The sequence below is a fragment of the Microtus pennsylvanicus genome, chromosome 4 (assembly GCF_037038515.1).
Source record: "Microtus pennsylvanicus isolate mMicPen1 chromosome 4, mMicPen1.hap1, whole genome shotgun sequence".
In the NCBI taxonomy this organism is placed as follows: Eukaryota; Metazoa; Chordata; class Mammalia; order Rodentia; family Cricetidae; genus Microtus; species Microtus pennsylvanicus.
In genome coordinates this window covers 88,671,353-88,697,569 of record NC_134582.1, presented here as the reverse complement: position 1 = coordinate 88,697,569, position 26,217 = coordinate 88,671,353, and the positions used below count along the sequence as shown (strand labels likewise).

The following is a 26,217-nucleotide window of genomic DNA, read 5'->3' as shown; positions in this document are numbered from 1 at the left end:
ACTAAATCCTGCCATTTCATGAGTAAACTCATCAATGACAATTTTTCTAGAAAGCTAAGATATTGGATTCAAATAATTTTACCTTTTCTATTCTTAAACATGGTCTAAAGAAAATTCTACTTAAAATGAAATAAACAAACAGATGGACACTCCTCTCTCCAAGGAAACTGGGGAGTGAGTAAGTGAACTAGTTTGCTCATCCACGCCATCATCTCCAATATATGCTGCGGCAGAACTGCATCTCAAATGCACTACGTTAAGCTGAAGATGCCACACTTAAAAGGCTACTTAAGTAGTATTTATATGCCATTTTAGAATGGCAGAAATAGACAAAAACTAATTACTCATCTAAATTCAAGATTTGAAATATTCCTACACTTAAATCAGTAGTACACAGACAATTGAAAGAGTGTATGTTCCATCATTAGCCTGATCAAAAGGTAAAGGGGGCCGGGCGGTGGTGGCGCACGCCTTTAATCCCAGCACTCTGGAGGCAGAGGCAGGTGGATCTCTGTGAGTTCGAGGCCAGCCTGGTCTACAAGAGCTAGTTCCAGGACAGGAACCAAAAAGCTACAGAGAAACCCTGTCTCGAAAAATAAAAAAAATAAAAAAAAGGTAAAGGGGACACAATATTATTCTGGGATAAAGACAGTCACACATACAAAAAAGATATCCCGAAGTTAGACCTTAAAAACTGATTTGTTGAAATGGCAAATATGAAGAGGGAACAGGAAGCTAACTAGGGGGAAAGAAAAGGGCAGATATAAAGAACTAAAAAAAACCTAAGCTCACATGAGCAGAACGTGTCAAGAAACTGCCTTATAGAGGAAGAGCCAATGAGAATTAAGAAGCTCTCATTTGAAAAAACAAACACCATTACAACAGTGGAAACCATGAGAACACTGAAAACAAGGACAAAGTAATTATGGCAGGTTTTGTTAAGAAAGTGTCACAGTGGTTTGTATACTTTACCAAGGTAATTTTTAAAGAGGTGGAAAAAATAGCCAAAAAAATTAAAACTCTGACAACACAACAAAACATGCCACTGAGGCAGATCAAGAGGAATACTCATACACTGTTGGTGAAAATGCAAATTAGGCCTGCTTCTTTGCAAAAATTATCTCACAGTTCCTTATAGGGCTAAAAATATGTTTTAACTACATTTTAGCAATCTTATTCCTGGATACTTATCCAAGTGAAAAGAAAAGTTGCATTTACAGAAAAAATGGTTATATTTACCATTGTGAAAACCTACCCTTCAGTTGGGGACTGGGTTAGCATACTGGTTTAATCTTCCATACCCTCAACAATAAGGACTGTTCTCCAAAATATACAGCAGCAAGGATGGATCTCGAATTCATTAAGAGTTATGAAGAGCAAATACTGCAGAGTTAGAAGGTTTAATATTATGATTTCATCATATGCCATTTTAGAAATGGCAAAGGATAGGCAGAAACTCCATCAGTGGTTGCCAGGCTGGAGATGGGGGAAAGGGTCATCTACCAAGGGACAGAGAGTGAGGGAACTACTCTACACACTAGTTATAGTGGTTATGATTGAACATATTTACAAAAGCTCACAGAACTCTACACCAAAAGCGACCAAATTTACTATATGCAAAGCATATACAATCTTAAACAAGAGGAAAAGAAGGATGAGGAATCCTGGCTACAAACAGGTAAGAATGAAAATTACACAGGATCCAATCACATCATAAACTCTGGTAAAAAGTTTCCTATTTTAGCTTCTTAAGGAAAAGACAAAATCAAGTCAGGTTTAAGACACTGGTAACAATTACAAACATGGAGCAGCTGGGAGGCAATTACCAACCACCCGGGGGAACTCCAGAGCTAAACTGTCAAGACCCATCCAACTACAGGAGATGCAGTAGAGACAAGAAAAAAATTGGAAAACCTCAAGTTTACACCAACAGTGAAAACACTGACCCAACTGGTTTTGAGAAAAGCATTTCAGAGAGGCTAAATTTAATGACTGTGGAGCAACTCAGTAGATGATATCTATCTGACTGGAGTTCAGGGGAATAAATGAAACACAGCATTAGACTAAAGGTTCCAGGTACTTGTAGCCAAGAAAATATAAGGCCAAGGTCATTTATGGATGGACTACACAGAATGAAAGCTAGAGATACCTGGGAGTCATCATGACAATGCCAGCATTATGTAGCCGAGTAAGGCGAACATACAACTACAGAGTTAGGCCAATGTCTCTCTCAGAAGCTTTCTCTTGGGAATTTCTAGTTTTACGTTCTGTGTGATCAGGTGACAAAACAGGACATTAAAGCTCAAGCTTTCCCTGTCTACTTTCAGTACCAGTGGCACTGAGCATATTCAGCAAAGTGAAGAATAATGTATTAGACACTTTTTTAATCAAACACAGGTAAACCAACAAGAGGAATTCAAATACAGGTCAACTTACTTACTGGAAGAGCCCAATATCTTGACAGCTGGATGAATGACTCTATGGTTGCTTAAAGGACTCTCTAATATCCCAATGAAGTATCAGAAAATAGTATGACTTGAGAGAAACAGGAAGGAATATGTACCAAAATTCCCCATGGACTTTTCTCAAAATGCCTACACTTTACCAAAGCTCTACTTCTATGAATTCTAATAATATTCCAGTTAAGGCCCAAACTATATTTTAATAGTCCCATAAGTAGTTCTGATGTACACACATATCACACACATCAATTCTAAGACTGAAAGCAATAAACAAAAGCTGGTTCCATAATCAACCAGCATTTTCACTCTGATGTTTCCATACCACGTATTAAACTAACCACCTAGGAAGCTTTCTAATCAAGAACACACAACACAAACATCCATCTTCCAAGTATCACCTAAAATTCTAAACACCACACCCTTTACAATACCTGCAAGTCACTTACTGGCTTTGTTTTTGTTCACCATGAGTTAGATCTAGCCTCTTGGCAGAACTCGGAAAAACTAGTCACTTTATAGCTTAAACCTCAACTCTCAGTTTTCATAATGAACTGCCAGAAAAGACTGATAAAAACCATGAACTCAAGCTTTAGTTCAACTAGGACTTAACCAGAACCAGAACCAATTTGCTGTACTGTGATATTTAGAGTCTATTCTTCCAAAACCAAGATTTAAGAGTACAATTTTCCAATTATATCATAAACATTTATGAATCATTTCAAATATAACTACCCAGGAATAAAAAAATTGTCATGCCCACCAAAATTTACACTTACCCATCTCTTCCCTTACTGACAATTTTTACTTCAAAATAATAAATCCCACAGGCTGCTGGTATTGGATGCGTGGCTCGAACAGATGCTGCATCTTTGGGGGTTTTACCATGACCTGCATGGAAAATAAGACAGAAAGTGGCAAATGAGATTTTCATGTGAAAATCTTAAACAGCTCAAGAAAACAAGGCACTTGAATGAAACTTAATTTCAAGTAACTGAAGAGGTAATGAAACATTTATCATCACAATGAATCCAATATGCAAAACAGCAGAAACCAGCCAAAGACCCCTTCATACTATCACTAGGTGAAGTAAGAGTTCAGAGTCTGAACACACTGAGTCTGGCAGTGACCCTTAATGAAAACTAAAGTTTTGAAATTTTTTTTTAAAGGTTTATTTTACTTTATGTGTCTGCCTGCAACTATGTATGTGTACCACCTGTGTGCCTGCTGCCCAGAGGCCAGAAGAGAGTGTTGGATCCCTCAGAACTAGAGGGACAGGCTGTTGTGAGGTTGCCATGTGGGTGCTCAGAACTGAACCCAAATCATCTGCAAGAACTACCAAGTCATCTTTCCAGTCCCCAGATTACAGTATTTTGGGTAGTTATTCTGGATTGGAATCACATAGTAAAAGGATCTTAATTTTATCAGATCTAAATCTTCATTTAATTTGTAACAATCCTATACATTCTTCTGCAAAACAGACCACTTTTAAACTGGAGATATTTATATGATGGCATAGTTTTAAATAAACTACATTAATAGAAAGATCTCACAAAGAACTTAGAATCCTATTATTTGATATGTTCTTATCATCGTTTCTGAAAAAAAAACACCAACTCACAATTCTCATTCAAGAATAGTCTATTGATTAAGTACAGTTCTGTAAGAAATGAAATAACACAATGCTATTGTTAACATACTGGACCATCTGTTCAGCAATGTTTTAAACTTTCTAAACTTGCCATTTCTCTACTCTAATCCCACAGGTCTCCATCACTCACAATCACCTTACTTTATCAATTCTTAACTCCTTCCTCACGATTTAAATATCCTGAAAGCTACTCTGTGAACAAAATGAACAAATAAAAAAAAATCAGCTCAGCAGTGAAGAGCACATGCTTGTCCTTGGAGGACACATGTACTCACATGCAGACGCCTACATACAGACACATACATATACACCTAACTAAAAAACAAAAACAAAAACCTACAAGAAAATAGATAGAAGCTGGCAACGGTCCATCCATCAGAAATCTCAGAATGTGAGTCAAACCTCCTCCACCCTCAGAAGGACTGCTTGAGAAACAGTCTCGATCACTACTCAAGTGTTCTAAGTAGGTACATGTCACTCAGTACAAAACTGTCATTTACCATCCTTCACAGACAGTGGAGTTTTCCATCCCAAAGTCACCAATGGTTGCTCTACAATGAAACACTGCTTTCAAGTAAAAAACTCTATCATATGACATACAATACACACAAATGAGGTATGTACCTCAGCATTCAGTTTACCAAATTACTAACATACACCTTATTTTAGAAGTTACACTGACAATTGCAATGCCAACTTAGTACATGGTCACTGGCCCAAAAGAATGAATTGAATGGATTCCTTTCTTCCCCTGGTGGTGGTAGGTGGTGGTGCATCAGGGATCAAAGTTGGGCCTCTCCTTTTCCTTTCTATTATCATGAAAACAAATTTTCTTATTACTGTGCACGTGTATGATAGACATTAAGAGGGGAGTATGTATGTGCACAACACTCGGGAGTCAGTTCTCTCCTTCCACTGTGGGTCCTAAGGACTGAACCCGGCTTATCAGACTTGCACTTATTTCACCAGACCACCATGAAACTTCTGATAAAGGCAACAGACTCAGCCCCATGACCACAGAGAGCTAACAAGTTAGCTAGGAAGACAAAAAACGGAAGCAGCAAAATGCAGCCTCTTCCTCCACAGCCCAACAATTTTATTCTAACATCTGTACGCTGAGCAGCAAGAAAAAAAAAGTGCAAAATGTGAGAAACAGTCGCATGATTATGTGTGTAGGTGGTGTCCATGTGTGAGACATGTGATCTCATAGAAGCCAGAGATCACCTCAGGTATTGTTCCAAAGGTGCTACCAACCTTGCTGAGAAAGAGTCTCACTAGCCTAGAATTCAACAGCGTAGGATACAATGGTAGGCCAGGGATATGCCAATCTCTGCATCCCTGAAGCTAAGATTACAAGTGTATAAAATCTCTCCTAGCTGTTGGCCAGGGAGGTCTATATAGCCCCTATAATAATACAGGCTATTTGTCCTTGCTTTTAGTTGCCCACCAAAACTAGAGGGCTAAGATCCTATTGCCAAAGACAAGGTTAGTTACAGTACGTACATAACCAAGCTGAGCTAACTTCCTCCCTGATAACTAATGTTAAATACTGCCAAAAGGTGTTACATGGGCTGCTGGAGAAGTCATCAGCAGTCTTATTCAACTGTGGACACTATATGCTATACACTACTGACCTACCAGTAAAGTTTACTGGCACAATAAATACTAAAGGCATGATCAACCACTTTTTGCTTCAATTTGGGGTCAGTTCACATTTAGTTCTATAAACCTGAACAAAAAAAGCCCATAGCTGAGGTCACAGGCTTTAGTGAAGAAGCTACTACTATTGTTTTGCTAAATGGACCATGATGTGCCTGTCTTCTAAACATTTATGTCTAGCCCATAAACTAGTGCTGCTGTCAGCTTTGGTCAGAGCTTCTTTCCACAGTGGGTAGCAGTTACTGGTGCAAGTGTGGAGAATAAGTGACCACACAATACTCAATCCTAAATGAGCATCTACAGTACCCTCTCCGAGACTCAGGGGACATCACAAAAGAGATATGGAGAAAATGTTCAGAGCTAGAGGATGGAGTGTTGTGGAATGCTGTCTTCCAAGCATGGCACAGACAATGCTTGCATTCTCAGCTGACAAGATTATCTGCACAAGCTTGGATCTGTCAACACTGTGAAGGACCTACAGGTTATTAGGTGAGAAACACTTTCTTCAGTGGTGTAGCTACTAATAAGTTGTTCTTGTTCCTGTAAATCACCCATCATCCAAGCTCTGTAAGCAACTCTAATGAAACTCACTGTGTTAAATACACACACACACACAAGCACACACAAGCACACGCATGCATGGTGGTGATAAAAGGGAGATTAGTTGGATAAAAAGCAGGTTAGTGGGAGTATGAAGACTCTGACTGGAATTCTAAATCAATTATCTTATTGTTGGGTTTTTTTAAATAAATAGTAAATTTTGGCAGTGACTTAAGCTTATTTTAATTTACCAAAAAGTTTATACTAACAATGAATAATAAAATTTCTGGTGGTAGCCACAGCTTCTAGGAGTAATTTCAAGATAGATTTAAGAAATAATCCAGTACTATAGGAAAAGCACTGTTTTGAGTGAACTGTTTTTAGTAACTCATTCAATATTCAAAGCAATCCAAAGAAGGAAATACTAGGTAGCCTCATTTCACAACTAAGGACACAAAGTGAAATAAACCATGTCCATTTTAGAACCTTACTGGTTACTGAGAATTCCAAGCCAGGATATGTGCTGCAATTTAAATTCAAGAAGCTTGATCAAGCAAGAGCTCTGACCCCACATGAAAGATTTAAGGACACCGAGAATTCTGGGAATCACTCCACATTTATCCTTATCTATTCTTCCTACATCAAGGCAGACTAAAAACGAGAACCAATACTGAAAGGCACACAACTTTTAGCAGTGACAGAAGCGTTTGTATGCAACTTTCTCATTCAACATTTGTAACAGGTATTTTCTAACACCTTTTTTAAAATTAAACTTTTATAGAGATGATATGATTTGTTCCAAATTGGTAGATTTATATTAAATCCATGCAGACTAAAATCTCATATATGTTCTCATTATTTAAAATATCTATAAGTTCTTCACAATCTTAAATCGTTAAATAGCCTTTGTTTATTATGCTTTTCTAAAACACTATAGAAAAGTTCTGTAAATGTGAAAATTAAAAGCATTTGTTTCATTATTAAATTTAAAAGTTACAGGGGTTTGGGAGTATAGTTCAGTGGTGGAACATTTGCCTAGGCCAGTGGTTCTCAACCTTCCTAATGCTGTGACCCTTTAATACAGTTCCTCATATTGGGGTGACCCAAAATCACAAAATTATTTCATTGTTACTTCATACTGTAATTGGCTACAGTTATAAATCATAATGCAAATATCTAATACACAAGTTATCTGATGTGCAAGCCCTGTGAAAGGTTCAATCAAAAAGGGGTTGAAAGCCACTGCCCTAGGCAATCCCCAGTTCCACTAAAACAAATAAAATGCAGGAGGTGTTGGGGTGTCTCAGCTTATAGAGCACATGCCTGGCATACTCAAGGGCCTAGTATCAATTCCCAGCATAGAAAATAAAGAGATAAACAAAGAAAGCATAAATAAATTTCTTTTAAAAAAAGTACCATCTCTTAGACAAGGCTGGTAATATCATATGCATAGGGCCTACCTCTAGCTATGCTCATCAAATGTAAGATTATTATTATTTTAAAGTCTATAGTTTTAAGAAAGAAAAGAGGGGGTGGGTGGAGCCAAGGCCAGTAGCACAAGTTTATCATTCCACTGAAGCAGGAGGATTTCCATTCAGTGTCTGCACAGGCTAGAAAATGAATTCCAGGTCAACCTGGTCTACCTGGTGAGATCCTAGATCAAAACAAAATGTAAAAAGAGGCTGGGGAGACAGTGACAGAGTGCCTGCCTAGCATATGTAAGAAGGTCCTAAATTCAATACCTGCTGGGGGATGAGATAGAGATGAGGACCACAGGCATCCCTCACTCTTTATAGGAGTACAGATTCATGAGTCTCACTTTAAAAGATTTCTTTCAATCTTCTTAAAAAATGTTTAGGGACGGGCATGTCACGTATATGGATACAGAAGAGTCACAGGGCACCTATGGAGGATCAGAGGACAACTTTGCAGAGTATGTTCTTTCCTTCCGCTTTTGAGTAAGTTCCAGGGATCAAGTTATGTGGGATGCCCCTCTGTATGCTATGATTATGTTTTATTATCATTAATAAAGAAGCTGCTTTAGCCTGTGGCAAGGGAGAATATAGCTAGGCAGGAAATCCAAGCAAATATAAAGGGAAAAAGAGAGACACAGGTAGCCACCGGAGAAGCAAGATGTGAGGTAACAAGTCACGAGCCTCTTGGTAAAATATGGAATAATAGTAATGGGTTAAGTCGTAAGAGCTAGTTAATAATAAGCTTGAGTTAATAGGTCAAACAGTTTGTAATTAATATTAAGCCTCAGAGTGGTTATTCAGGAACTGGTGAGCGGGAGAGAAACCTCCAGTTACAATCACACTCAGGTCTTCAGGCTTCTTGGCAAGTGCTTTTATCTACTGAGCATTTGTGCTGATCCCCCAAACTTTAAAACTGGGTTATTTTGGGGGTGTGTGTGTGTGACAGGTTCTCACTATGTAGCTCCAGCTATCTGTTTTGGACCTCACTATGTAGACACAAACTCAGAGATCTGCCTGCCTCTGCCTCAAGTGCTGGGATTAAAGGCATATGTCAATATACCCTGCTAAATTTAAATCTTTGTAAGTTCAAAGTCCTCAATGTTAACGAGACATTTATAACTCTAGAAGAAAACTGATATATTACTTAGAAGTTTTAAAGTCAGCAAGATTAGCTCTTGTTAGATTGTATTCTAACAATCTAATGATTCCATTTAACTGAAATGGAAAGTTGAATAAAGCCACACCCATCTACTCTCCAACAAGCAGCCAGCCAACTAATACCTTTCTGGAAATAGTAGGTCCCTTAAGAGATACTACTGAAAAACTCCCCGCAAAGCCTCCCCCATTAGCTTATAAGACACACTTGCTACAAACCTTGTTAGCTTTGCCATCTGGATACATCATCACCTCTTTTACTGCTCAGCCTTGTTAGCCCTGTTCTAGTCACACAGCTAGTTTATCTGGACACTAACTGTGAGGGAAAGTTTGTCTTCTTTTAGGCTGCCCAGTTCTTCCTCACTCTTTAGATATGAGCTCTATCTTTTCTGCCTCAAACACCAGCTAACTTCTCTGACTTGGTCTAACCTCGTTTTTACACACACTCCCAATAACATGCCTCTTTCCTATATGATGCTAACATACTAGCATTTATCTGTGATTATCATGGGCTTCCTACTCCCTCCTGGACCCACATTCTAGACCCTGGCACCTACAACTATACCACCTCAGAAATATTAAATTCTAACCAGTACTGTTCTACTACAACAAAATACATTCCTTAAATACAAATTGGCTCACTTGCACTTAAATATGGGAATGGTGTTAGCATAATAAAAACACCATTTGGTCTATAGCACAGTTATTTTTTTCAATACACTGATAAATTTTAAAAGTTTAGCAATATGCAAAGGCCCTGAGTAGAAAGAGCTAAGATTCCTACAGAAGTATGTACAGTGCACAAAACCATCAGGACAACAATGTAAGGCCACTAAGGTTCCCTCTGTGAGTGCAGACTCGTGCATCTCACATCCAGCACGCGCGTAGAGCAGCATGAGAAGATAACAGTATGACAATTAACATGAGAAAATTAGACCACAGTCACACAGGATGTGACTTTTATCAGCTTGAGTCCAGTATACAGTTTACTTTGCCTTTACTTAGTCTTCATTAGTTTGCAAAGTCACCGAGGTCAACACTTTCCCCTCTTCCCTGAGGTTATTTCAAACGCGTGGTACCCAGTTAAGATTATTTTATCAAGGTGGGTGTGGTGGTAAACATCTATAATCCCAGCACTTGGAAGATAAAGAAAATCACGAGTTCAAAGTTGTTTTCAGCTACACAAAGTGAGCTCAAGGCCAGCCTGGGCTACTATGTGAGATCCTGTCACAGTGGTTCTCCACCTTTCTAATGTTGTAACCCTTTTTTAACACAGTTTCTCATGCTGTGGTAACGCCCAAGCATAAAATTAATTTTCATTGTTACTTCATAACTGCAATTATGCTACTGTTAAGAATCACAATGCAAATATCTGATATGCAAGACATCTGATATGTGACCCCGAAAGGGTTGTTTGACCCCAGAGGTCATAACCCCATGGGTTGAGAATCATTCCCCTATCAAAAAGAACAGCAGAGAGGTGAGTGAAAAGAAGAAGGGAGGGAGAGGAAAATGAGAGAGGGTGGACAGGACCCAGACTACTGGGCCCAGTGGTGCTGGCCTGTCACCCAGCTACAGAGTTCTGAAGGAGGAGGCTTGCAAATCAACAACTACTCACCAGCATGAACTGAGATTCTACTTTAAAAAAAAAATGAATCACATTCTACATTCTACACTGGGATTTTAGCTGTCTCCTAAATGAGTTTTTAACTTGAGTTCACTAGTTTTTGGTATTACAAAGTTCTATGGTTTGCCTAAGACCATGTATCCACAACTATATAGTAACACACAAGGTATTTTCATTGTCCTAAAAATACCCTCCATGCTTTATCTATTTGACCTCATTCCTTGGACAATCAGTCTTTTTTAACTGTCTCTACAGTTTTGCCCTTTCTACTTAGACCTTATATTTTTTTTGTTCACTTGTTTTTTGTTTTTGTTTTTTTCGAGACAGGGTCTCTCTGTGTACCTCTGGCTGTCCTCAAACTCACAGGGATCCACCTGCCTCTGCCTCCCTGAGTGCTGGAATTAAAGGCATGCACCACCACTGCCCGGCCTACTTAGACCTTTAAAACAGGTTGCTTTCTCTTAGGAATATGTAAATCAAACTCATGCATGTCTATATGGACTAACAGCTCATTTCATTAGTGACTGATAACATCCCATGACAAACTTCTTACGTGTCTTGATCCTGTCACCATTACTTTAAGATATTTTGGTTGCTATCAGTTTTAAAGACCATGAATAAATTTGCTGCAAATATTTAAAGGCAGGGCAAGGGGTGAGCTCAGTGTAGTCTTGCCTATCATGTTCAATTTGGAGGGAGAGAATTAGTTCACATGCAAGTTTAAAGTTTCAGATGAGTTGATATGGTAAAAATTTATTTGGTTCTGTCAGAAACTGCCAAACCATTTCCAAAGTGGCTGTATCATTTTGCATTTGCCCACTAATGTTGCGGGAGGTCCTTCCGCTCCTCCAGCCTATAGCCACTGAGATACCAGCCCATTGGGGAGTGGTCTCTCTCCCTTTAAAAAAGCGGCCACTTCCCTTCTCGCTCTCTTGGCTTCCTGCTCCGTTTCAGGCGACTAGACTCCTTCCTGATTTCGCAGAGGGCTGTTGTCTGGGACGGTTATCTGTAAGTTTTTTCCCCTTTAAATAAATACCACCCTATTAATCAGAATTCCAAACTGGTGTGGCATTGTTTGTGACTTACGCCTTCACCTGGCGCCCAACGCGGGGCTTGAGACTCTTAATCTCAGGGTCGTGGGTTCGAGTCCCATGTTAGGCGCCAGGTGAAGGCGTAAGTCACAAACAATGCCACACCAGTTTGAAATTATGATTAATAGGGTGGTATTTATTTAAAGGGGAAAAAACTTACAGATAACCGTCCCAGACAACAGCCCTCTGTGCAATCAGGAAGGGGTCTAGTCTCTGGAAACGGAGCAGGAAGCGAAGAGAGCGAGAAGGGAAGTGGCCGCTTTTTTAAAGGGAGAGAGACCATGCCCCAATGGGCTGGTATCTCAGCGACTATAAGCTGGAGGAGCGGAAGGACCTCCCGCAACACACTAACAATAACTTGGGTTTCTGTTATTAGGCATCCTCACCAACAACCGGAACACCGGCAGGCTTTTTTTTTTTAAGAGGCTTTTCATTTCAATTAACCAGGTGTCAAGCACTTACACCTTGAAGAATGAAGTCCAAGACCCAGGATCTAAGCCTGCAGAGTCTGTCCCATGCTACAATGGCACAAATGTTGTAGGGACTGAACCAGGATTGTAGATCACTGAGTGTGACAGCCGCTGCTCTGCACTCTGCTGGCTCTTACCAAAGCTCACACTCTTTTTTTTTTAATTTATTATATATACAATATTATGTCTACATGTATGCCTTCAGGTTGGAAGAGGGCACCAGACCTCATTACAGATGGTTGTGAGCCACCATGTGGTTGCTGGGAATTGAACTCAGGACCTTTGGAAGAGCAGGCAATGCCCTTAACCGCTGAGCCATCTCTCCAGCCCCAAAGCTCACACTCTTAAGTGACTATGCCAGCCCCAAACTCCCGGGATCCTGTTATTTTTAAGCACAGTTGAGTGGAAAATAGGGTTTTCTCAGCAATGTATTTGTGGCACTGAAGCAGAAAAGCCTATTGTCTTCTTATACAACACTTTCTGAAGACCTCACTTCTAAACTTTATCTAATTCTCTGAATCTTTCCTTGGGGTTTTTCTTTCCTTTCCTTCCTCTTCTTCCAAGACAAGCTTACATGGGAATCTCTTCAAAGGCTTCAAAAACCCTGGATTTTCTTCCTAAGACTATCCTTCCACCACACCAACCAGGAAAGCTACAGCCATGGCCTTTTATGGGTCTCACAGTCCACCTTCCCTGTTCACCCGAGCAGTCAGCCTCTGCTGAGACGTCTAACAGGTGGCAAACAAACACTACTGCAAACGCAGAATACCACCTGGCCTTTTCCAGGGCTACTAACGACATGTTCAGAAATCTCCCTCCATTCAACCTGTTCCAATTATTCAAAAAGGCTCATCTACATCTTCTTCATTCACGGCAGAGTAAGTTCAGGGAGCCTATTTTGTGAAGAAAATGGGAGGTCATTAGATGTGGTAATAGTCAGCTCTCCTTCTGCTATTCCAAAGTCCACACCAATTTAAGAATGCCACTACTACTGGAGGAACAGAAGGTTTTCTCCTCTCTAGGACCAGTCACCCACCTGTGCTTTGCACGCTCCTCCCAGCTTTGACCCCATCAGTCTGCAAGCTAAATACCTTCAGCCATTTTCTTTTTAATTTCACCTCAACCTTTAAGAGCACAATATCCCTAAAATGTATACACTTTTCTCACAAAGTTCTGTACCTCTGTGTTAAAAACCATTGTCAGTATTGTATCAAGGCTGGTAGTGAATAATTTTTTTATTTCAAAGTAATAGAAAAGGCCTTGCTGCTATCAATTTTATTTATTAAATTTTTATAATTATTGAGACACCAAACCTTGAATTAATATCATAGTCTCATGCTTCAGCTTTACCCACAAACTAAATGAAGACTGACTTGGAAACGATACAACTGTTCCGAACAGATCTTTCAGATTTTAAGAAGTCTTGATTATGTGGGATTTTCATCTATCCTGATATCAGAATCTAGCCCTCAGCTAAAATGTAACCAACTACCAGTCATTAAAAACAGACAGCACTCAGGAGGCAGAGGCAGGCAGATCTCTGTGAGTTTGAGGCCAGCCTGATCTACAAGAGCAAGTTCCAGGACAGACTCCAAAGCTACAGGGTTTAAAAAACAAAACAATAATAATAAAAAACAAACAAAAAAAAACAACCAGATCTTTTTCCCCTTAATTTTCTCAAGTGTGCTCTCTGTGTCATATCCTCTCTACTTGGACCCTTCCACACATATTGTTTCAATCCCTGCCACCTGGGTTTTGTTCTTATCATGAAACCCAAAACGCTCTCTCAAAGGCTACAATGATCTTATTCCAAATTCAGTAATAAATGGTCCAGGCCTATTCCATACACACTACACTATACACACACTAGGGCCTTTTCCACCTTTCTCATTCCCCCTGCTCAGGTCCTGTGACAGTACTCTCCTTCCACTCAGGTTCCTGGAAATGAATGGTTTCTCCCTGGGCCCCCACCTGCCTTTTAATGATGGATGCAGTACATGTTCTGCCTCTGCCATGGTTTTCTCACTCCATACACTCCAACACTTTCAGTTTCAACTACCACCTCAAGATGAGCCCTTAAATAGTCCTAACAGAGAGCCCTCTCTCTTCCCAAGCTTCAGGTGACTTACGCACCCTTCCTTGAAGACAGGACCCAGACTATGCTGTTGCTACTTCAGCTTGCATTTTGTAATTACTCTCAATCCAAACTAACTCAACACAGCTGTGAGGGGTTTGAGTGGCACTGTCCCTCACAGGCACATATGTTTGAAATTGGCTCCCAACTGTTATAGCAATCTGGGAAAGCTGTGGAACCTTTAAGAGGTGGCATCCACTGAGCTGGAAAAAGTGAGTGGCTGGGGGCAGAACAGAGGCCATCCCAGCTCTCCTTCAGTCTAACTGCAGTCTACTTCCCGATCCATAGTGATGTAAGCAATAGCCCTCCACACTTGGCCTTCCCCACTGTAGAGGACTGCCTCCCCTCTCAAGAGTGGACAGAATAAGTCAATCCTACCCCATGGGACTTCTGCCAGTTATTTTGTCACAGTAATGAGAAAGGTAACTAATCTTTCTCATCTGGTAACTAACCAGCACCCCATCTGAAGACTACCAGCTCATGTAGCAATAGCCTGTGAAAAGCTCTATCCAATAAACTAAGAATTAGCTCAGCAGACACCATAGGGCCCCAGGACTTCAAATGGGGAAGGAAAGATAAACCGGCCATGGGGGAGATCCAAAATCTGCAGCTGTAGTTGGGTCTCAACTACAGTGGATTTCCACTGCTGAGATCACTAAAAAGACCCTTGAGTCTGCTCCTCTTTAGGGCTTTTTCCCCTTTTCAGCATCTCCTGGTTTCCATTAAGATCTCAGATTCAAGTTCCCACTTCTGGAACCTAGTATGGTGGCATACACCTTTAATCCCAGTATTCAGAAGGATGAGAGGCAGGTGGATCTCTGTGAGTTCCAGGCCAGCCTGGTCTACATAGGAAGCTCCTGTTTCAGAAACAAACAAATTTTCACCTACCCCAAAGATATTGTGAGATAGCACTAACATCTTCCAATCTATTTAACTCAAGGTTTACTTTAAGATCTCAACAGAGCTAGAAAAAAATGAGAGCAAGGACTTAGGCCTTGGTTTTCTCCATTATCCTTGATTTCTCCATTATTCCTCCTATCTCTATTACCTTTAAACTCTCATTATATACATGTGTGTGTGTGTGTGTATATATATATATATATATATATATATATATATATATATATATATATATATGTCTTCTCTGCCCCTTCCACTGATCAAGACATTAAAGCAACAGTTTCCTAAAGAAACTGAATTTTTTGTCTTATACATTTGGATCTATATTTCAATCAGCTGTGAGGTCTGACAAAATAACAATGTGACCCAGGCACTTTCTGTTTAAAACCTGACGATTCTCCAGCGCCCACAGAATAAGGTCTCTAAGCCTTTGCTCTCATCTTTTAAGTTTTACCACTGAGCTTAACTTCTCGAAGAAACTACTCATGACTGAATCTCGAATTCAGTGGTTTTTCAACCTCAGAGGTTCGAATGACCCTTTCACAGAGGTCTCTTGTCAGAGATCCTGCGTATCAGATTTTTACATTATGATTCTTAACAGTAGCACAGTTACAGTTATGAAGTAGCAATGAAATAAGTTTATGCTTGATGGACCCCCACACACACAACATGAAGACTTATATTGAAGGGTCACAGCATTAGGAAGGTTGAGAATCACTGCACCCCTTCCCAGGGTCAGTCTAAGTTAGATGCTCCTGTCTTCCACAGTATCCTCTAACATTTCCTTACTACTCCATTTTATGTTCTTTCTGTGAGGTCAAAGACAGTATTTTAGTCATCTTTAAGCCCAGAAACCAGTGCCAAGTAAACATGTAGAAATGAAATGAAAGCTTAAATGAAAGAATGAATGAGTAAACAAGGTATGCACACAAACCACAATTTTCTGCCCCATGGCAACTGCTCAATTATCATTACTGCTATCTAGTTTTTTCTGAGTATAATTATTAAATTCAACCACAGCCAATTTATCAAAACCTTAGCAAAGAGATTCCCAGGGAAAACTCAGTTCGTTTTTAATTCTTTGATATTTTGTTTTAATACAATATCTTGCTATGAAGGTTGGGTTGGCCTAGAACTCCTACCTCTATCTCTCACATATTCTGAGATTATAAGAGTTTACCACCATGCCCAGTAAAATTCTTTGATTTAAAGATCTCTTAAATCGCCCTGTGAGAATGACAGTTACCTTCCTTAATCACTTTTTACTCTTATTTTATGATCTCCCACTGATCCTGGAACTGACTGTTCTCTGATTAATAAGTCCCCAAGATACACCTGTGTCCATATTCCCCCTACACACACCCCAGGAGTTTCAGAAATACAATGATAGGCCCCGCTTTCTCAGGAGCGGTAGGTATCTGAACTCTGGTTCTCATGCTTATATAGCAAGCACTTTACCATCTTCTCAGCACCCCTATAATCCTTAATAGGCCCTTGTCCTTTTAAGCAAACATTTGTTAAAATATTTGTTCAGATTTAAGGAAAACAAGTCAGCAAGACGGCTCAGTGAACAGGAGTGCTGCTCACAATCTAAATTCAATCCCTCAGCTCCCACAAAATAGAAAGAGAACAAACTTTGGAAGTTGTCCTCAGACCTTCACAAGTACATGCCCACAACACACAATCACACACAAGCCTGCATGCACACACATAAATAAAAAAATAAAAATACAAAAATTATAAGCAATTATATAAAAATTAATAACTTCAGGGACTTGGTTCAGCAATTCAAGAGAATCTCATGCTTTCCTAGGACCCAAGTTTGGTTCCTAGCACCCACACCAGGTGGCTCACAACTACCAGTAACTCACTCCAACTCCAGGGGATCCAATGCCCTATTCTGGACACCAAGGGAAATGCATTCAGGCATACATACCTCCCTACCCCCACACCCTACACACATAAAAACAGTATCTAGAGATTTGAAAGCTGCTTCAATTAAAAGGTACAATTCACTATTCCATCACTTCCTCAAATTCAAGTTTCAGTTCTCTGGCGTCTGTATGAAGCATTTTAAATTAGGAGTATCAAGGAGTCCCAACTTTTCTGAAGCATGATTGCATTTCCGCTACCTTTCCCTCCAGAGGGAAGTGCCTTTGAGCACAGCTGTCTTAGAAATGTGAAATTATGCTCACACAAATGGAATGAAGTCATAAGAATAAAACAAAGATCACAAAATTTGGAGTCAGCAAAAACTTTTAAATTTTCTTTAAATTTTTAAAAATTTATTTTACTTTATATGTAAAAGTGTTTTGCCGGCATGCATGTATGTGTTCCTGATGCCCAAAAAGGTAAGAAGAGGGCATCAGATTCCTTGGAACTGTAGTTACTTATGGATGGTTATGAGCCACCATGTGGGTGCTAGGAATTGAATCCAAGTCCACTGCAAGCTCAACAAGTGCTCTTAACAGCTGAGCCATCTCTTCAGCCCCAGAAAATTAATTTTTAATCCTGACTTGTGACTGAAAAAAATCTAACCTTCAGGTGCTCCCACTTTCCAGATCTACTTGTCTCTGTAAAGCATCCTGATAGAGATAGCGCACATGCTATCTGAACCCAATTTTCATTAAATGTTTCTTTAATAATTATTAAAAATAAAGTTATAATTACATCTAAACCTGTCACCTTAAAAATCAGTCAATATCAACAATTTTTGAAATAAGAGGATCATCTCGATAACAAATGTGTGATTGTTAAGTAAAAAGCCTCAAAAAATTTCATATAAAGCCAGCAAGGTGGCTCAGTGGGTAAAGACTCCTGCCAACAAGTCTGATTGACAGGAACCTAAAACCCACATGGTGGAAATAGAGAACCTACTCCTAAAACTTGTCCTGTGAGATCCACACGTGCACCATGGAGCACCCGAGCACCCCACCCCCCACCCCCACCCCCACCCCCACCCCACACACGAAGAAAAAACATACACTATTCTACACACACGGGGACTCTTCTGCAACTCAATTCATTTTATCTAGATATCAGTCATTATTGACATGGGATCTTTAGGTCACTAAAGAAACTATTTCCATAATCAGCAATTCCGACTTAGAAAACATTTGTTCAGAGAAAAAGAAATCAAGATCATCATTCTTGGAAAACAAGTATGATTAATCTTTTAAAATTCTGTAATACAGAAAAAAATGCCAATAGAATAACAATTTTGTATTTTAAAAAAATCAAAGCAGTACAAGGATACATTACATAACACATCTATACTTATGTGACTTTTAAGTTTTATTATTCACTACCTACAACACTTCCTTTTTGCTACTAAGTCAAAGTTGCCCAGAATACTTGGTTTCCTCTCAAAAGACACACAGGAAAAATAGTAACAAAAGAAAACATACAGACTTTAAAATAATAGACTAGCTGAAGGTTTAGAAAAGAGACACTGTCTTTGTAACATGGGGAAATGAGAAACAAAGAGGAGATAAAAACAGGGAGAAAATATGACAACAACAAATCTGCTCTTCCAGAATGAATGGTTTATGTTTATAAAACAGAGATGTTTCCAGAAAGTGAATCTCCATGTTACACAACAGAAAGTAATAAAAAGGCCAACAGGAAAAAATAATTACGACAACAGTACCATAATAGTCAAACCCCAACCACATAAACACACACTTGTCTCTGGCCCAGATGATTAATTTTACATGAAAGAAATAAATACAACTAATCAAGGCATGTTATAATGTTAAATAAAGCCATAATCGTGAGTCTTAAGCTACCATGGAAATTTCCTTAGGGACTATGTAGCCCAACTCCCACAACACTCAGAAGAAACTGAGGCTCTCTTTTAACATACCTAATATTGCCAGTGCCTGCCAGGACTCAGGAAACCTATGATTCTTTGTTCACTAATCTCCCCTACATACAGTCTCTGCTTTTAAAAGCTTTTTATTGACCATAAACCACAAATTTAAAATGATAAAGTTTTGTCAAATCTAACAAAAGCATTCTGGCAGCCAAAACAGAAATAAACACTTCGTAACATAGCACTCACTGTTCACACAAATTTAAAAACAAAATTAAGTAATAATCCAGGAAGAAATCAACAAAATGTCCTAACTAAAAGGGAAAAAAAAAACCTTCAGTATTTTGAAATTTTCAGCCACTTAGATCAAGGAACATAACGTTCGAAATAGTAAGCACTTTTTTGGACCTATGGCAAGAATAAAAAGGAATGTTCAACAAGGCCTATCTTTGTGTAGTCTTTACAGCCAAATCATTCAGCAGATTTCTGCTGCCATACTCCTCGCCAATTAAATAGTAGCAGATTTATTAAGATTCTTATCAAACCCCAGTTCTGAATGCTTCCCGAATCTTATCGCAAGGTTGTTTATATCCTTTTACATGCTTGTCACTAAGATCCGAAGACCCTTCCTTCAGAGCCAATCAAAAAGAACCTGCTCGGAATGTAAAAGCTCCTGCTTTTAGGTTTAGGGCCTGAAACACAGAATGTGCTTCCAAACTGACACCACTGCATTTATTTTTACCCCTTTCACGCAAGTAAACTAGACGCATGCCATCAATCTGAGCTACAATTCAAAAAACCCCTACTGCCATTTACAATTTCCTATACAACCAATTTGCTTGAAGCTTTGTTTTAACCAAGGAAAAGTGGGGATGGGAGGGAGCAGTAGCCGAAGGTGCTTAGGTTGCTAACTGCAGGTGCAAAATGGGAGCCAATTTTCTTCAGAATGCTAAATAACATGTTTGAAAACCCTTGTTTTCAACAAAACTTCATGTAACATCAACCCGGAAACACAGGGCATTTCCCACCCGGAGGGGCGGGTTTCTGCTCCCCAAAGAAAACAGCGAATCCTAAGGTTTCCCTCTCACCCTCCCGGTTGCTTTCAATAAGGTGCAATGATGGCCAACTTGGGCCCCTTGTCCTTTTGTCCCCCTAGACAATCTCTGGCCTAATTTGGGACAAATCCGCCACAGATCACGCCTCCCTCCCCCTTCCTGTGTATCTCTGCGCTCCCTTAATTAGAAACTGTACCTCGGAATCGTGCCTCTCACCCCCGCTGCGTAAGAGGAGACCGCCTGACCCTCCACCTGGAGAACAATGTAACCCAACTCCGGCCGGTAGATTTATCTCGGGGAAATCGGAAGGTACGAGGTGTCCCGTCATCCCGGATTCCCCTCCAAGCGTCCAGCTCCCGGCCTAGGAATCCCACCTCCTCCCCACCTGGGGGACCCACTCTCACCTTCCCTCGCCCAGAGCCTCGCCCCGCACCGTCGGATCTCTCCGCGGGACCCCGCGCCCCGTACCTTTGTAGTGCACCCGCAGGTTGTTCTGCGAGAGGCCGATATAGCTGAACTTGTCCTTCGGGCTCCAGGACCGGGGCAACGGCGTCTCCTGCTCGTCCACGGCCGGATAGAGGCGTTTCAGCCGCCGCTGCAGTTCCTTCTCCTGCTCGTTGAGGGCCGAGTCGCCGTGCGGGAAGGGGGCCGCGGCGCTGCTGCCCGCCGCCAGGCCCGGGACCGGGATGCCTGAGGCCGAGCCGGGGCCCGCAGCCAGGCCGGGGGGTGCGCTGGCGGGGGCGGCCGCCGAGGCGGGGGGCGGCGGCGCGGCGGTGGCCGGGGGCGGCGGCGGCGGCGGATGGAGCAGCAGGGCGGCCGCCGCGGCCCCCAAACCTCCGCCGGGCGAGCCGGCCGGAGAGGAGCCGGCGCTGGCGGCCGCGGGCGCGGGTAGGGCGACTCCAGAGCCCGGGGCCCCGGCGACGGGCGGCGGCGGCGGCGGCTGCTGTTGCGGCGGTGGCGGCGGAGGCTGCCCGGACATTCCGGCCGCGACTCAGTCTGCGGCGGCTCCACTCGTCCCTGCTTCTTCCTGCTGCTTCCCGGGGGCGCTGTGGCTGCTGCCGCCGGCACCAGGCGCCCAGTGTCCGCCCGCCCCGGAAGCAGGCGGCGGGCCGCGCGGCCCGGCGGAGCGCGGCGGTTGAGGCGACCGGCCGCGGGCGGGCGGGCGGGCAGGCAGGCGAGAGCGACGGAGCGTTAACCCGGAGCTGACGGGCGCGTGGCCCGAGGGCGACGGGATGAGACGGCGAGGGACGCGGACGAGCTGGCGGGAGAGTGGGCGCGCGGCCCGGGGTGACGCGGTGAAGCGGGGAGGCTGCGAAGGGTGCGGGCGGCCGCGACGGCCGCTGCTCTCGCGGCTGTTTCCCGGCGGGCGGGCGGGCGAGCGGCGCGAGACGCTGCGCGCGGGCGGCGCCAGGCGAAGGGGCGGGCCGCAGCGCGAGGGGCGGGCCGGGTGCGCGCGCGGACGGCTTCCTCGGCGGCCTAGGGCTGGCAGGCGCGGGCACGGGGCTCCGGTGGCCGCAGGACCCTCGCCCCGCGGGTCGGCGGCCCGCACATCTTGTCGTGTTGTCGTCCCTCCCCTCAGCCGCGGGGAGCCCGCGTCGCTCCCAGGCGAGAGCAATCGAGCTCCGCTGGGCCGCCGGGAGCTGAGCCCCGGGTTCCTAACGCCTGAACGCTAGCGGGTCAATAAAAGGGCCCCTAGAAACCATTTCTGAAGGCGAAGTCTCTCGCTTCAAATAGTGACTCTCTAACTAATTAATTAATTGGTTAGTTTATGAGGAGTCCGAGCGAACTTGATGGAGGGAAAGGCACGTTAGGAACACCAGTCAAGACCAGCGGATCGTCAAAGGGCAGGGACGCGAACTGCGTGTGCGTTTACGAAGGGCTCCTGGAGACGTCAAAACATTTTCTAGGATTATTCATTCTCATCCTAGGCCTCTTTGTTAGATAGTAGAGATTATGCCCATGTTTTAACATTATTTACTGGGGTCAGCAGAGTTGGGTTTGGGGCTTTGTTTTTAAGGGACTTCCTACTTCGCAATTCTCAGTAGAGAGTGCTTGGTCAACTCATTTGGCACAATTTGCCAAGTGTCGCTCTCTGACCCCGCATAGCGTTACTATTCTGCGTTCACCACTTCCCTTTGTTTAGCTTACCCTTTCCTTAGGCGGCCAAAATCAGATTTCACACAAAATCATGTCAGCTACATGATACGGATCCTGTTTGCTTCCCGAGATGATGGTAATCATTGGGCCATATAAGCACGGAGTGTTGGGCTGAATGGAGAACTAGTTATTTTGTTTTTGAAGAGCATGGGCCAATGGTGATTTAATTGAAGACTGCCATAGCGCCTGGCCAGAACTTGCTGTCATTCTGCCTGATTTCCATCTTAAGTTACCCACACTAGACACTCCATTGTTTTTTATTTAAAAAAAAATAGCACGTAACTCTAAGCTATGGTCTGAATTCAAGTCACAGCACACTTACATGAGACCGTTGCATGTAAAGCACACTGAAACTTTCATTTATATAAAATAGCAATGAGTTCAAGGGAAGCCATGTTCTTCTACATGTTGGTAGCCAAGTTAGAACATATGGGCTCCGAGCCTCATCAAATTTTCTTAAAAGAGTCATCAAGATTTTACTCATGAAAGGTACTAATCTTTTTTTTTTGTCAGAACTTTTTACATAGCCTAGGCATTGCTAAGGGAATAAAACTCTCTAAAACCTTGTTGAAAGCTTTTTCTTGGAGGGACTGGTGTCCTGCAGGCAGCCTCAAAAATCAGGCAAATGTGAGAGGCTGCTGTCAAATGCCACCTTCTCACAGCAGCAGAGCAAGAAAGCATCGGGGATGCCAGTTCAGTGGATATTTATGGGCACAAAAGTAACACACAAAACTAACCAGGCTAAGAGGATGGCCCAGTCGGTAGAGTGCTTGCTGTACAAGCACAAAGACCTGAGTTCAAGCCCCAACACCTACATTAAAAAAAAGTGGGATGTGGTGGCCCCCACTTGTAATCACAGGGGAGAGGCAGAGACAAGAGGGTCCTTGGGACTCGATGACCTGCAAATCTAGCCTAAAACACGAGTTCCAGGACAATAAGGGGTCCTGTTTCAAAACTAAGGTGGACAATTCCTGAGGAAAAGGACCTGAAGCTGACGTCTGTCCTCTCTATATGATTGGGAGCACACACACATACACCCTAAATAAGTAAGCAGATAATAAATATAGAAGCCAAGCAACAAAGGCCAAGTGTGAAAATATTAATGGGAGGTGAACGTATAGAACAAAAATGCCCAACGTGAGCAGACTAGCTGAAGAAATTATCTGGGTGCCACTTAATGGGATTATGGTTACAGGAGCACATACTGTGTAGCTGCACTATTCTTATTGAAAGGCCTCCCTTTCTGGCTGTGGAATTGCTAAAAGAGAGCCAAGCACTTAGATAAAGGCACCACTCCCCACCCCTTTCATACTAGTCGGTGGATCTCAGGCCCAATTTCAGACACTCCCTGGAGGCTGCTTCCACAGGCAGAGGCTTAAACAAAGATTTTATGGCCTTTTTAAAACATGGTTTTACCGACACAGAAAAATGACTATGATGTGCTAAATGAAAAGAGGCTATCCAATAATTATAGCACTGTCCAAATCGTTACCAAAAGACATGAAAGAACATCATAAAATGTTTCAATGACAGACAATTAAAATGTATAATTAAAAATAAATTATTACAAAATATTATAATTGTAATAGACAACTGGTAAAAATCCATTAGCCACGAACTTGATCACTCTTCTTGGGCCTAGATTATTCCATCCTTATCATATATTACCACAATATTTCTGTTCATCCATGTCTACTGAATTTCTCAGGAACAAACGGCAAGAGCCAGATCTGGTTATCCTAAGCAGACCAGGAACCTAATGGAAACAAATTGGATGACTCTCAGAATTGATTAGAAATCTGGATAACCAGAGGGACAAAGGTCAAGAAGATTAGGCCCAGGCCCTGAACAGACACAGAAGTCACCCCCAAATAAGAGCACTCTCTGCTCTCTGATTTCTGATCCTTCTCATCTCCACACCACTCACACATTTCAAAGCAGGCGAGCACACATCTCCTGCCCATGCCAGTAACTGCCAATAGAGAGACAGACAGCTTAATCCAAGTGTCATAGGTATGCTAGCTTAATAGGGATAGTATCAGCTCAGGATAGCCCAGCAGTGGCTGTAGTCCTCACAGTCCATCCTCCAGAGAGTACTCATTGAGTATCTGACGTCTCGCTTTCTGACTATGGCCTGACGTGGAGTAGTCAAAAACAGACTGCCCTGGTGGGAAAAGGACCCTTTAGAGGGTCTTCAGTATCAGGAAAGAGCTTCAGACACTGGTCAGCTTCACGTATGCCCATGATAACATCCTTCCTTCTATGTACTGAAAGTTGGCACAAAATGTGTGCCAAGATCTAGAATATGAGTTTATGGTTTGTATTAGTTACCAGTTGCTGGATAACAAACACCCCCAAACTTAGTGGCTTAAAAATTTATTATTGGACAGTATCTATGAAGCAAGTTTCTTCTGTCTTAGTTACTATTCTATTGCTGTGAAGAAACACCATGACCGAGGTAACTCATATAAAAGAAAGCATTTAAATTGGGGGCTTGCTCACAGTTTTAGAAAGTTAGTCCATGATCACCAAGGCAGAAAGCATGCAGTCAAGCATTGTGCTAGGAAGTAACTGACAACTCACAATTCGATCTGAAAGTTGTAGGCAGAGAGAGAGAGAGAGAGAGAGAGAGAGAGAGAGAGAGAGAGAGAGCCTAGTGTGAGGGTTTTGAAACCTCAGAGCCTGACCCCAATGACACACCTCCTCCTACAAGGACACCTCCTAATCCTTTTCAAACCATTCCTCTAACTAGGGACCAGTTAAGCACTCAAACATATGATCCTATGGGGGCCATTCTCATTCAAACCACCACACCCTCCCTGCTTCAGATCCTGTACTGGGTGTTTGTTTGTCAACCTAACACGACTAGAATCATCAGTGAGGAAGTTCAGTTTGTTACCCACAATATATGCGACACTCATACCCACAATGTATACTGCACTTCTATCCTAGATGGCCTCGTGACATTTCTGCACCTAGCCTGTGACCAAAACAAACAAATGCCAATAGCTATCCCAAGGGAGGAACTACAGCAAGAAGAGGTCCAAACTGGGGTTGGCTTTCAGTTTGTGTTTATTAAGCTACTGTTACACATATAGAATTCTATGTTAACAATGGGAGAAAAGAAGAGAAGAAAGGGGATTGTTGTGTGATATTTTGATCGCATTCTGAATATAAAGTTTGCTTTGAATCAGAGGGTGGAGCTAGCTACTAGCTGACCAAAATTAACCATAGAGGTTTTGGAGGACTGAAGACAGATAGAAAGATAGGAAGTAGTGGGGGGGGCGCTAAGAGAGGATCTCAGTCCTTTTGGATGGAGAAATAGAAGAGATAGGAGGTCACTGGTTGCTTTTCTGCCACGTCTCTGATTATTCAGGTTCTTACCCCATATCTGACTCCCGATGTTTTTTATTGGTCAAGAATATTTAAATAAATGCAATAGGGCAGGCAATATTGATGTCAGTCAGTGCATCAGGTCTTAAGAAACAAAGACTGAAAGCCAGCAGATGCTCCTTAGAAACACGTGCTTCTAGTCCAGAGGCAGATGGACCACGGTCTAAAGATGGAGGGTTCTGCATCTGAGTTGCCACACTGTCTCAGACAGAACACATAGGTGGTACTATTGGTGACTGCCACACACCAAAGGACAGTGTTGCAGAGGTCCAGGGCTCAAGGCAAAAGGGTCTGCTGAATCACATGGGCCAATGCAAACGTGCCGTTTCATATTCATGATTTTTTTTTATTGTTGTTTTTGTCATTGTTTCTCTCTAGCTTTGGAGCCTGTCCTGGAACTAGCTCTTGTAGACCAGGCTGCCCTCGAACTCACAGAGATCCACCTGCTCTGCCTCCCGAGTGTTGGGATTAAAGGCGTGTGCCACCACTGCCTGACTCATATTCGTGTTTTTTAAATGGTTATAATTCAGGGTTCATAAAGTAAAATCTATGTGGGAAACAAGATATTTTAGAGGAAACTACATGTTTCATTCATCTGCTCTTGAAGATGTTAGACAAAAAAAATACAATTTTGGAG

General features: G+C 42.1%; 1 protein-coding gene across 1 annotated transcript in view; it reads right to left on the bottom strand.

Annotated features, from left to right (window-relative positions):
- Nucleotides 1-21,141, bottom strand: part of Ranbp9 (RAN binding protein 9) — an 84,125-nt gene extending 62,984 nt beyond the window's left edge. Inside the window, exons 1-2 of the mRNA XM_075969785.1 lie at nucleotides 20,499-21,141; nucleotides 3,239-3,350 (exon numbers count right to left, since the gene is read on the bottom strand). Of these exons, the coding sequence (XP_075825900.1) occupies nucleotides 3,239-3,350; nucleotides 20,499-21,009 (623 nt within the window). The 5' untranslated portion in view covers nucleotides 21,010-21,141. The remainder of the gene's footprint in view (nucleotides 1-3,238; nucleotides 3,351-20,498) is intronic.
- Nucleotides 21,142-26,217: the final 5,076 nt, after the last annotated feature.